The sequence below is a fragment of the Oryzias latipes genome, chromosome 5 (genome assembly GCF_002234675.1).
Source record: "Oryzias latipes chromosome 5, ASM223467v1".
NCBI lineage: Eukaryota > Metazoa > Chordata > Actinopteri > Beloniformes > Adrianichthyidae > Oryzias > Oryzias latipes.
The window spans coordinates 32,049,092-32,062,449 of NC_019863.2; the positions used below are offsets into that span (position 1 = coordinate 32,049,092).

Genomic DNA, 13,358 nt, shown 5'->3' on the forward strand with positions numbered 1-13,358 from the left:
GTAAAGATATAAATGTTTGAATGCATGTTTTCATTTTCATTCATTCATAAATGGAACAAATCGTGGTTTGATCTGTGAATGGTTGCTCTGGATTTGGGATTTGGATCCAGGCCCTTGTTTTCTGGGTGACACGCGGCAGCGGCGGCGTGCATTTGCTAAAAAAGATGTGTCCGATTCTTTGACCTGCTGGTCGCTGTCAATCACAGGTGTGAATGTGGGTAGAAGTGACATCGGGGCTGACATGGCGCTGCTGCTGAAAATGGCATTAATTGTTCAATTTAGCAGTCATTTCTGGGGTGTAATAATCTGCTGGCCTTTGTGCTTTACCGTCTCCTATTAATCCCTTAACCCCCCACCACCATCACCTCGCCGCCCCCCACGGGCGAGCTGCCATACCTGCTCCGCTTCATCTCTCAAAATGGCAGAGAAACAGGAACAGAGCGTGCCGTGACTCTTTAAACAACAAGGAGCCGCAGAACCGGCGTGCTTGTGCGAGCTGAGCGGGGGGGGGGTTGAAAGAGATAAGTCAAGCCCCCCCCCCCCCCCGCTGTCCACACTCAGGAGACCTGTCATAAGGTTCGTCTCCAACACCTGGGGAGTTCGCAGAGCAGCCAGGCTGGACTGAGCAGGACCGTACCCCCCCCCCGGCTGAGGCCTACCACCCCCACCCCCAGGTGACCTGCAGGCATTGCTCATGCCATGACGGTTTAGAACTATATTTAGCTGGAAACGGTTCTGGCGCCTTCGGCCACGTCTCCTTTAATCTGAAATTTCTTTTTTTTGCCTCCTTTTCTTCATCCTTTCTGCTCGCTGTAACTCCGACTGCCAAGAGGAGCAGCCAGCGCCCAGAAAGAGCTGTAGAGCTTTGGCACGGAGAGGCGAGGGTGTCTCCCCGGCAGCCGCTGAGGCGACGATGGAGACGGAGACGGAGAGGGGGGGATTGCTGCTGACTTAAGCCCCTAATCGCAGTCTGCTTTGCATGAAGGACTTAAAGTCACTCCGTTTAATGCTACCTTTCTCTCTGCTCCAGAAAAAAGGGGGGAAAGATATCCTGCCTTCCTCCTCAGCTCTGAAATCTAGTCCTCATTCCTACTCTGCACTGATTCTGTGGAGGCATGAGGCAAAGCTGCAGTAGAGGCTAAAAAATAAAAGACAATTCATCTGAAGGATTGGATATGTTTGGATCCGATTCCTTTTCGATTTGGGTTCAATTTCCACGATATCCATTCGATAAAATTCCCTGACGTAAGATCGATCCACGACATCTTTAGCCAAAATGCAGAATAATAAAACTTAAAAAAAGAGCGATTAGAAAAATGAATAGAGTTGGTTTTGGAGAATCCACAAAAAATTAAATACTTCAAATCTTTTTGTGCCTTTCAAAATAGTTTGCCCTTTTTAAAGAAAGGAGGAACTTTACTACTTAAGAGGTCGTTTTATGTTTAATCATGCAGAGCAAGAACATGTAAAATGGAGATGTCCTGTTTTTGGAACAAAACTTTGGAATTCTTAGGATAAAGATCTTAAATTAGTTACTACAGTAAAAAAATTGGTTTCTGTTAAAATGTAAAAGAAATTGGTCAATATAAGTACAATTTAATTTTGTATTATTAATGTATGTGGAACATATGTATGTATATACATAGTATATGTGTATGAAAATGGATTTGGTTAAATCATTTTGATTTTTATGTTTGTGACATATTTGTCAAACTTAATGTTAAGTTTTGGCTTTGATAAGCATGATATTGCCTCTGGTGGTAGGCGGGCGCCTGTGTTTGGCAGCGGAGCCGCCACCAGTGTGTGAATGTGTGTGTGAATGTGTGTGTGAATGTGTGTGTGTGTGTGTGTGTGAATGTGTGTGTGAATGTGTGTGTGAATGTGTGTGTGAATGTGTGTGTGTGTGTGTGTGTGAATGTGTGTGTGAATGTGTGTGTGAATGTGTGTGACTGGGTGAATGGGTCTGTGACTGTAAAGCGCTTTGTCCTTGAAGGAAGAAAGGCGCTATATAAGTATACGCCATTTACCATTTACCATAAGCATGATATTGCAGTCCAGTCCTTTTTGTTGATGTTGATTATCATTTAAAATTTGTAAAACATTTAAGTCATAGAACCAACATATCTGTTTTTCTGCAAGTGGATGCATCCGAATGGGGCGGAGCAAGGACCTTGTGACTCGCCTAGCTTATATTTTTACACCATAAATACGATTTTTTTTTTTCAAACACATTTTTTTTGGTCTTTTGAATAAGAAATAAGAAGAAATACCAATCAATGCATCAGCGTAACTTTGTTTATATTTGTCCTCCATCATCATAAAAAACGCCACATGAACATGTTAAAAATACCATTTTCTTTGGAGTCAACATAAATCTAAAAACAAATCAATGAGGATCCCAACGGTCCTGTTTTGTGTGTTTTTGAAAACATGCTATCGATATTCCACATTTGCACAAAGAAAAGACCATGAAACACTTGAAAGAGTAAGAAGAACATTAGTGGGCGGAGCCAGCGTTTCCCAGCAAGGCTCTGGGCGCGACACCGAGGAAGAGGAGCCGACCTTCTAAATACAAGGACTCGTCTCTGCGTCCATTTAAAGCTGAGTGTGAATCCCGCGGAACATCTCTGCGGCTTTTGAACCCTCAACTGCTGTTTCATCCCAGCTGACAGGAGCACTCTGCACACACCTCCAGATCTAATGCTGCTCCATTGATTTATTCTTGGGTGTCTCATTGCCATTAGGGTAACTGCATGATCACTTTATAACATCCTACCTGCTGGACTCCCTAATGACGCCCCCACCCCCCCACCCCCCCACCCAGCATGCTCAGAAGGACCATAAGCACATTATGGCTATAGGAGATTTGATTAGAAATATCATCTTTCAGCCTCTGAAAATTGATTTAAACCCATTTCCACGGCCTTCTAAAACCCCTTAAGTCTTTGCCCTCACCTGTGCCGACCATTTGATCTATCGGAAGCTCCTAGGATTTAACAGCTTCTATTGATCAGAATGCTTCAGCCAGTAACTAAAAGGCATGCTCCATCGGGTCACCGTTTAATTCCAACGGTGCTTTTGAGTGAGATCTCCACTGTGGCGGGGGGGTTGCTTTGATGGCATCCAACAGGAAGTGACCACGTAAAATAACACGCCATTATCTCATTCTCTAGCATCCAAACCGCAGTCCTGTCACGGCTGCAGACAAACGGAGCTGAGCGCCCGAGTCCTTTGACGGCGCTTTGCCTCTTGACCGTAAACGAAGGCGCTTTGAAACCGGCGAACACGAGTGAACGTGTTCAGATAAAACGACAGTCGACAACGACAGCAGAGCTGAAGGTACGATCAAGCCAATAATTATTTGGTAAAACACCAGTGAGTGTGGTTGTTTGGGCCTCCAGTGTTCTTTGAATTACTCTTTAATTGTTTTTCCAAATAACGTCATTCCAACAGATTCTGAAAGCTGAAAAAAGCAGCTTTGGGCTGATAAAAAAAAAAACCTTTAACAGCGAAAAGTGCTGCATTTAACAAAGTTAAGTCTTAACAGGTTAACACTGAATACCAACGCAGAAAAAAGCAGCTGATTCGCAGCATTTAACAGTAACATAGGCTGTGTCCAAATTCTCACCCTAACTAAGACAAGAATGATGTAGTGCCCTGGATTGGACACCATGCTCACTAACGTTTTTTATTTTAAACATGACAATATTGATTACACAAAGTTAAAATCTAATTGATTTGACCGTTTTGCCACGGTTATTTATGAGTCCACTCTCTTCTGAAGAGAAAAACGTTGATTTTTTTTTAAAAAAACAAAACATTTAAATACATTTTTTTGGCAAAATTGTTCCGTTGCAATGCATTGTGGTCTATATTTGCAGATCTGTGGAGCATCGATGCACACTGGTTTTTCAGAGAGACTTCTGGGAAATTTCTAGGCCACTGGATTTTGGAATTGTAGATTCAGACGGCTCTACAAAATGACAAACGCGCTGTCTAGTGCCCTATGTAGTGAGTAGGGAAGGAATTCGCTCACAACTAAAGTGTTTATGCGGTTACCGTAAACCAAAAGATTTCGACGCTGGAATAGCCGATTTGTGCCGATAAACAAAACGCTACTAACAAAAAATGTTTACTTTACAGCAGTAAAATGATGACGCAATAAATACTAATCAGCAGATCCTGACATGGAAAATAAGCCGCTTCACACAGAGATACAACACTTAGATCAGGGGTGTCAAACTCATTTTCACTGAGGGCCACATCAGCATAGTGGCTGTCCTCAAAGATATAAGTTATACATGTAACTAAATGTAATGAAAAATAAATTTAACTACTCCTTAATGTTAAATTACTCATTTATTTATTTATTATAACTTTTTAAAGTGACATTTACAGTTGTATAGAAAACACATGTTTGCTTGTTATTCTAGCATAAATCCTTTTACATTTGATTCTGTCAGGTTAGGTCATATGGACTGTGTTTAAGTCCTAATGTATAGTTACCCAATACGATATTTCAAGTCAGATGCCCCCTAGATAGGAATAAATCTTTAGTTTTTATTTTAAGAATTTAAAAACTTTTTTGCTCTCACGCGCCACATGAAATGACATGGGGGCCACATTTGACCCGCGGGCCTTTAGTTTGACACATGTGACTTAGATGGTGTGGGGCGTTAGTAATACTTTATACATATTGGCGCAAAGCAACTTTCTCCAATGCAACACTTTACTAACAGAAAGTGTTTAATATCTGCACAAAGCTGCTTTTCTCATTGTCTTTCCCCATCAGTTAGGGGGTGGGAGGTGTGAAAAGAGTGGGGGGGGCTAGGTACGGGGAGGGGGGCCCTATTTTTTAATTTTTGTGCTTGTTTTATTTTTAATCGTCATGCTTGTTTTTATATTTTGTTGTGTTTTAATGTAAAGCACTTTGTGTTATAATTTTATAAATAAAGTTTGATTTGATTTGATTTTACGTCCTGATTCACGGCGATTTGAAGAAAGAAATACCCCGAAATGCAATTTAAAGCTGATTTTCTTTCTATCTGTCACAAGAACTAGTTAAAAACACCAATCGGACCATTTTCATTACACCAGGTCTGTAACAGGCATCTAATTATCAAACCTTAAGCAATCAATCTATTGGCGAGGACACGAAACATTACTTCTCATGTTCATAGATCTGGCTATGTCCTTAATTTTGGGGGGAATTTTCAAAAATAACCTGAATTTTTTCTGCAAATATTGAAGTAAAAACAAAAAACAAATAAAAACAAATCTTCAGGTTCCTAAACTACTATAAATCCAAATTCAGTGTTTTATGTAAGACTTTGACTCAGAATCCTCAAGGTTCCTTTTTCTAATCACAGCAAAAAAAAAAAAAAACGGAGCTCCAAAACAAAATAACACCAGTAAAGTCTGAAAATCCCCGTTTTAGCAGTTTGTTGGAATCAAACCTGATCCTGACCCAAATCCAGAAACACTTTGGGTTTCTGTGGGATTTACCTGGAACTGCAGGTTTGAGCTTGAACGTTTAAAAAAAGAACAACAAAAAAGTTCACTTCTGCTGACATGAATCTGGATTAGTGTGACAGCGCTCTCCAGTACAAACTCTGCTAAGGATCTGTCACCCAAAGGAAAGAAGAACTATTCCAGGCTGGGAAGATTCATGATGCTGGGATGACAACGGACACAGGAGGAGCTTTTATCCAGTTATTTTTACCTGCTACTGTTGACGTCTGGTCAACTTCTGTGAAGTTGGACAGTCAAAGAAATCAGATGTTTTAACAAAAAAAAAAAAAATCAATTCAAAAGGGGTTTCTTTGCCTCAGGAGGGGATTCTTTACACAATTAAGAAGCAGAAGTTCAATTCCTCCTTTACTTAGTTAAACAAACGGCTTTAATTTTCAAGATATTGATTCTTCATAAAAAGGGAGAATAAAGGACAGCAGACTTACTTTTCTTTCTGCAGACTTGGTAGCAAAGACAGGCATGTGACAGACGAGCAGCGGGCTGGAAAACGACGCTATCGTCTTCCCTTCATCTTCTCCGTACAACCATCCGGGGGAATTTTCCCCTCCTGGAAAAGAGAAAGAAGGTTCTTCCAGCCTCTGTCACTGAAGACACAAACATCAGCAGGGAGGTGTTTATGCCGCTGCTTTGCATCCAACTCTCAGCTTGAATGTACTTTATACCATGGAGAAAAAAAGGATGCGTTGGGTGATTTAGTATGCAAAAAATGTTAAGTTGGTCTAACTGTCTACATTTTTTGTCGTTTCATAAAAACAAATAAAAGTGGATGAATTATCCTCAACATGAAGTAGAGAAAATTATCCCCCCATCAGTCCTGGTCGAGCTGACATGGGGGGCGCCCAGGCCACAGGCAGGCCCACCCACCCCGGAACCAGAGGTGACGGGGACCCAGCCCCGGACGCAGGCGAACACCTCACCCAGGCCAGGCGCAGCCCCGAGCAGCCTTGGAACAGGCCGACCCAAACACACCCCCACCCCAAACCCAGAGACCCGGGGGGCACAACCCCCATGCCAGACCTCTCCCCCGGGGAATCCCCGGAGCTCAGACCTAGACCAGAACAGCGCACCCCCCACCAACAGGCCCCGGAGAGGGACACATAGGCCACCCACCCCCACTAGTGACGGTGCTAATTAAGGGGGGGCAGAGGGGCTGAAGTTCTATTTTTTTTTTTTGTTGGCAGTTGATGTAAACTTCAAGCTGATTTGATCCAAAAGTCGGTTCTGGTAGAGATTCTAACTGATGCTGTTTTTACTCTTTCCTTTGACTAACATCGTCAGTTAATTGGAACGAACGATCCAATTGATCTCCAAAGGGCAGAAAAGATGGCGGTTTCGATCTTTCCTCTATACTGACGGGGCTCATATCACTAAGTACACAGAAAGACGGAGAAGCGGTGACAGGATGTCGAACCAGGTTGACAGGTCTGAGGCAGCCATTTTAAAATGAGCAGGAAAAGCCTTTCTACTGCCCCTAGTGGAACGACTATGAAGTACAGGGCAGAAAACATGCACTAAAGTCCATGCATCAAGGAAGGATAAAATCAAATCAAATCAAATCAAACTTTATTCATAAAGCACTTTTCATATAAAAATATAAAACAAAGTGCTTTACATTAAAACACAACAAACACAAAAACAAGCAAGACGATTAAAAATAAACAAGCACAAAAATTAAAAAATAGGGCCCCCCTCCCCGTACCTAGCCCCCCACTCCTTTCACACCTCCCACCCCCTAACTGATGGGGAAAGACAATGAGAAATGAGAAATACGCTGAGCACGAGAACAAGATGTTGGAAACGCTGAAAATTGGAGCCTCCCTCTCAGTGAACAGCTGCATAACCAGGCAAATGCAGCATCACAGGCGGGGACCGCTCCACCACAGCCAAGTGGTGATGCAGGTTCCCATCCAGAGCCATAGTGGCTGAACAGCAGCACCAGGAGAGGTCCCAACTGAGGAAGTACCGGAAAATAAAAAGGAAACAAAACAATGAGAATGAAAAAGTAAACATATTGATGAAAACAATAAAACATTGAAATAAGGTAAATTAAAATAACCCGTCAAAAATCTAGTTCAAGTTCATAAAACAAGATAAAATGGATAAATAAATAAATAAACAGTGGTAGTAAAAAATTAGCTGAAAGCCAGGTTAAAAAGATGGGTCTTGATCCTTTTCTTAGAAAGCATTAATGCTCTCTGCAGCTCTCAGGTCCTCTGGCAGACTGTTCCATAAACGGGGGCCAAAAGAGAAAAGATGCTTCTCCGTATGTTATGGTTTTTACAGTCAGAATGGTCAACAGACCAATGCCAAAGGATTTCAGGGTCCGCGAGGGTTCATACTTTACTAAAAGATCTGATAAATAAGAAGGCGCAAGACCGTTAAGACATTTAAAAATAGTTTAAAGTTTGAGCCCCCCTACTTTATGAGAACTCGTGCAGCAGAGTTCTGGAGAAGCTAAAGGTTCCTAATGTTGGTTTTTGGAAGACCGGCAAGCAGGGCGTTACAATAATCAATGTTACTGATGATGAAAGCATACATTAGCATCTCCATATTAGCAAGAGAGAGCAGTGGGCGGGCTTTAGCCAGCTTTCTGAGATGATAAAAACCAGTTTGAACCACCTGTTTTATATGAGGGATAAAAGTTAGCTTAGATCATGCTGTCTCCGAAATGTGTGGATCAAATATGATACAAATGATTATGTAGGGTCAAAACAAAACAAAAACTACAATCATGTGAGTTTCTGTAGTTTCCACCTGCAGAAAACGATTTCATTAGGAATGTTCAAGATTGTGAACGTATCTTCTGAACATGTAACCGGAGCATTTTCAGACGCTTTTATAGTTTGGTTTGAAAGCCTCGGAAATGATTCTTCTCTGCCGCTGCTGCCTCTGGGGCAGGAGAAAAGACACGTTTGATCTCAATGAGGCTCTTCAGACTGGATCAAGGTGATTCATAAATAATAAACCTAAAAGAATTAAAGAACTCTAAACGGGGAAAGTATTCAGAAGGTACTATTTTTTTGTTTCTCCTGCTGTTTCTTACTCGTGTCTGTCGGCCGTCTGTAGCAGAGAGAGAACCTCCGCTCGTCTCTGTGGGACTTTTTAGCGCTGTGTGCAGATGAATGACATCTGGAAATGTGACGCATGGGCAGCAGGACCTCCCTAATGCAGAGTTACACGTGTAACAGCAGGTAATACACACATATATATATACATACATGTGCTTTCATCCTCTGCTTTCAGCATGAGGCAAACGTCTTGCCAAAGCTGCCTTGACTCTTAACCACGATCAGACTGCTGCTCGCCGCACTCTTAGCACAGAAATGAAAGATTCACACAAACCAAGAGGTATCACTGACCTCGGGTCAAACGACCAAGTGGGAACAGTAATAAAGCGGTTAGCCTCACTGGCTTGGAAGTGAAAGGTTGCAGATTTGAAACCAGAATCTAGAAATTACACTTCAGTTTGTAAAAAAAAAAAAAAAAAATGGGGAAAAAATTGGAAGCAGCAAAGAGAGGGAGACACTTGAAAAACAATGAAACCAATGAAATGACTAAGTAGAAGGCAGCAGAAAGACGGCGCCCGCTGCTGTCAGTTGCTCTTGGACCTCGGTCCATGACTTCAGGACACATTTTTGGTGGATTCGCTGCAGCATTGATGTTGATTTTTCAACAGCATGTTGAGAGGTAAAACTTTGATGCACAGAATTATTTCTGAAGTGTTTCGCTGAGATTAAGGTCTGGAATGTGTTTATGTGTGAAAACTAGCATTTAAACTGTGTCCGGATATGGATTCAGGTGACCTTGGCTGTTGCAACATGGCAGCATGAAGTAAGGGTTCATGGATGATGAAGTGTGCATTATCAGCAATGAACGCACTGCAGTGCGTTCATTGCTGATAATGCACACTTCATTATCCATGAACCTGTTTACACCATGGTCACAAAGAACAAAGAAATAAATATTTAACCAGTTTTCCGTACTTGATCCTTGTTACTTTTTCAGTTTGGATCGCTTTTTTCACAAACCGCGGACTATTTATTTGGTGGTGCGGACCTGGACTGCGATATCTATGCTGATGGTCACAATGGTCACGACGGTTACATGGTGGTTAAAAATCCGTTCAGAGAGAAAGTTCTCCTCTTACCGCCTGTTTTTGACCAGATGATGAAGATAACGTTTGTTTTATAGAAACCGGCGCAGTGATACACAACATTTAAGCTCTGTGACCGGAACTACTTTTTTTGTCGCCCGGTTATCACTGCGGTGTATCACTTTTGATTGCACAGCCAGCAGCCAATCAGAATGGAGGATTCACCGGGACCGTGGTATGATGAGTGTTATAATGTTGTTCATCTGTGGTTTTTCTGAGCGCCGCAGCAGAACTTCAACCTCATCCGACCGGGAAGATTTTACGGCCAGCTTCCTGTTTGCTGTTTCCTGTTCTTGGCTGATTAAACTGGCATTGAAAGTCATCGTCTTTGGCCGCCTCCCATTAGTTTGCCTCAGCTCGGGTCCCTCAGGGTCGCTCCTCACCTCATTTTGTCCTTTTTTGACGACTCTCAGTAAACCCCAGACATGGATGCGCGTGAAAATCCCCGTGGATCTGTGACTTCAGAGCTACTCAGATGAGCTTCTTCTGACACGCTGACCTTTAAAAGTCACTCAGATGACAGTTTCTGATCCTCAGTTTAAACTTCTGCTGCTTTTTCTGACTTTATTTACTAAATTCAATGCACTGCAGCGCTGCGGCCGGTCGATAAACACTTGCATGAAGGCGTTGAAACTGCAGCTGATCTGTACAAGCTCCCGTTTTAAAAGCTGATGCCTGATATTGTTTGACAGGAACATTGATTATGCAATCAGTAAGAGCGCCGATCCACCTTATTGAGTCTGGAACAGCATGAAACCGATCGCTGCATTCCTACTGCATGCCAGTGTGTCCACCGTCAAACGGGTGTTGAGCCAAATTTAAGAAGCATTTGTTTTATTCCATTACACCAGGCTTATATAAACCAAGAAATCTATAAGAAATTATATTTCTGAATTCTGAGTTTTTTGTTGTTGTTTTGTCAAACGCAAATCTGATATTAAACCAAAAGCAAAATCCAAAAATCAAGGTTTGAACTGAACGGTGGGGAAAGTGAACTGATGCATTTTAGAACAAATGGAAATCAGAAGTTCTCACTCTGATCTTTTGATCTATTTTCAAAGCGTTCCCAGTGTCTTTTAATTATGATTAAGCCATTTTTTAGCCAAAGTCTCAAAACCTGTAGTTTCCTCAGACATACAGTATCTAACAGCCCCCCTTAGGTTTCTGCAGATATTTATTATATTTTTTTAATGGGAAAACAATACCAAAATGAATCGTTTAGGACAATATTGAATAATCATTGTCTATCTTGTAAAGCCTTTCAAAATTAATCTAGAAAAGAGACAAAAACAGTCAAAATCTGAAAATCTGTGATTTTCTAGGACATAGTTTCTGCAGAGTTCATCAGAAATTCACCTGAGTCTTAAAGTAAGCCTCCACTTATTTCCCATGATGCCTTAGTTTAGATTCTCCCCCGCTAGCTTCCAACCCTGACCTAGCAGCGGCGGTGTCATCCGGCTGAACAGGTTTAAGCCAGACTCCAGCGCAGACGAGGCAAACGAAGACGTTCATGAAGCGGAGCAGCGGGCTTCTGGATCGCCGAATGTAACGCCTCGACGCCACTGCTATGAAAAATGCCCCAGAAATACACAACTCAGAAATGATCTGTCTTTATCCATCACCAGAAAAATGCTACAGGAACATGTTAAAGACACAACTTTCAGAAAACACACAAACTGTCCCTGACTGCACATTTCCACAGACCCACTCATTTGTGTGTCAGAAAAACGCTCAGTGTGGCACAAACAGCACCGTGTGTGAACAGATGAATGGCCTCCCGCTGTGAAGTAAGCTGAGCTGTCAGCAAGGCCTTAAGAAAACCATAACTGCAGTACTTCTACCATTAAAAAGTACATTTATGTTTTCAAAGTTCTGCATCAGAAAAACTGGAATAATGTGTTGCTACACTGAGAGTTTGGGGTTTTTTAGGCGACACTAAAGGGTTCAAAGGTTTCTGTAAATCATTAAAACATAAATATAAAAACTGGAAAAAAAGTTCATGGACAAAAACTGGAAAATCTGAACCGATTTTTTTTGAGTAATTTTGATAACATTTTTAAGGTAATTTTCTGCCCGTCAATACAAACATCTCCTTTGTGTAATAAACAACAACGAGAAAGACATATAACTTTAACATTTAAACTTTAGATTCAATTTTGTTATCGTCTTTTATTGCATTTTTCAAAGAATAAAATTAGAAAAAATAATTAATGTATTTATTTATTTTAAATGACAAACCGCAACGGACATGAATGAATGACAATAAGAATTTAGTCCGTTTCTTCTGAAAAATGAACAGTTTTGGTGGTAACGTCTTTGCAATAACAGAAACAAAACAAACATAAAAAAATCAAAATGAAAAGATGAAAAAAATGGACAAAAAGAGTTGAAATAAACGACAGAGTCGTCAAAAACTAGTAATAAACAAATAAAATGTGCTTTTAACACAACGCAAAAAGTCAAAAAATTGACCAAGACAACGAAATATCAACTGACAAATGGCTAAATAAAAATATGTTGTTCATTGTCATTTAAAGCAGAAGAAGCAGTAATCATGTTGTCTTTGTGGAATAAAGAAATAAATCCCTCAGAGAATTCAAACTGTCCAAAAACGAAGACATTTGATTTGATTTAACAGCTCATGGAGTGAGTCCGTCCTGATTCCATTTGCTTGAGCCAAACAAAGACGCAGCACTAATTACAGCTAGTTCATTAAGATTTCTGATTAGAGTTTTAGAAAGCCTTAAAGTGCAATTAACCATCAACATCCTTCAAATCTGACGGCGCTCGTTGGGGTGAACCGCCCTGAAGCCGAGGGGGGGGGGGCAGCTGGCCTGGGTCTGCAGTTCCGTAGATGCAGGGGCAGGTTTGCTTTCGCTGCATTCACCTTTTCCCGGACCCTGATCGGCCCCCCGTCCCCGCCCCACTGCAGGGATGGAATTAGCCGAATGGTGAGCGGCACCCACTCTCCGCGGGACACGGCAATCGAAATTCTGTCCAAGTAGTGGCGTCTTCCGTCTCAGGAGAGCGGGATTCTTCCCCACAGCGCAGTCGTTTCCTGTCGTTTAAATGATCAAGTGGGCGGTGGTGATTCTAAGAGTGTGCTCTAAACGGAGGACGCCTGATTAATGAAGTGATCCTCGGATAGATGCCTCCTCCTTTCTGAAAGTAATAAAACAGCTGTTGGGACGCTGCCCCCTCCCAGAGCAGAAAAACTTCTGCTAAGATTGTTGGGAATCCGTTTGGACTGTTCCCCGATGTTCCCGGGTTTGATCCCCAAAGGCTTTGCCTTCTGCCAGGCCACAGATGAAAAGCAGAATTTCAGAGAATAATGGATAAATAAAAGTCAAACTAAATAAATACTTATTTATGTCTTCATCAACCTGCGTTCTAGCGGCCACTTCCAATGGAAAGTCGATGTGAACGAGCGCTCATGCACGTTTTGGGCTCCCGCATTCAGAACTCACGTCTTCACGTGTCGTCACGTGTTTTTAGGGTCGTCTTTTTTGGCTCTGCGTACAAAAAGCAAGACCACTGAATGTTCATTAGAAGCAGTTGAACTTTGACCCATCAGGGACTCTGGTTTGGTGGTGACAAATGGACGGCGTCTTTTTCTATTCACAGACGGGCCAACCTTTTGAAAATTCATAACTGTGGTTTGTGCGCGTCCGGA

General features: G+C 41.8%; 1 protein-coding gene across 5 annotated transcripts in view; it reads right to left on the reverse strand.

The window, feature by feature from the left end:
• arhgef10l (Rho guanine nucleotide exchange factor 10 like) overlaps positions 1–13,358 on the reverse strand; it is a 176,432-nt gene that overhangs the window by 59,420 nt on the left and 103,654 nt on the right. For all 5 annotated transcript variants that reach the window (XM_023955302.1, XM_023955300.1, XM_023955301.1 and 2 more), the window contains one exon: positions 5,958–6,079. In XM_023955302.1, the coding sequence (XP_023811070.1) occupies positions 5,958–6,079 (122 nt within the window). The remainder of the gene's footprint in view (positions 1–5,957; positions 6,080–13,358) is intronic.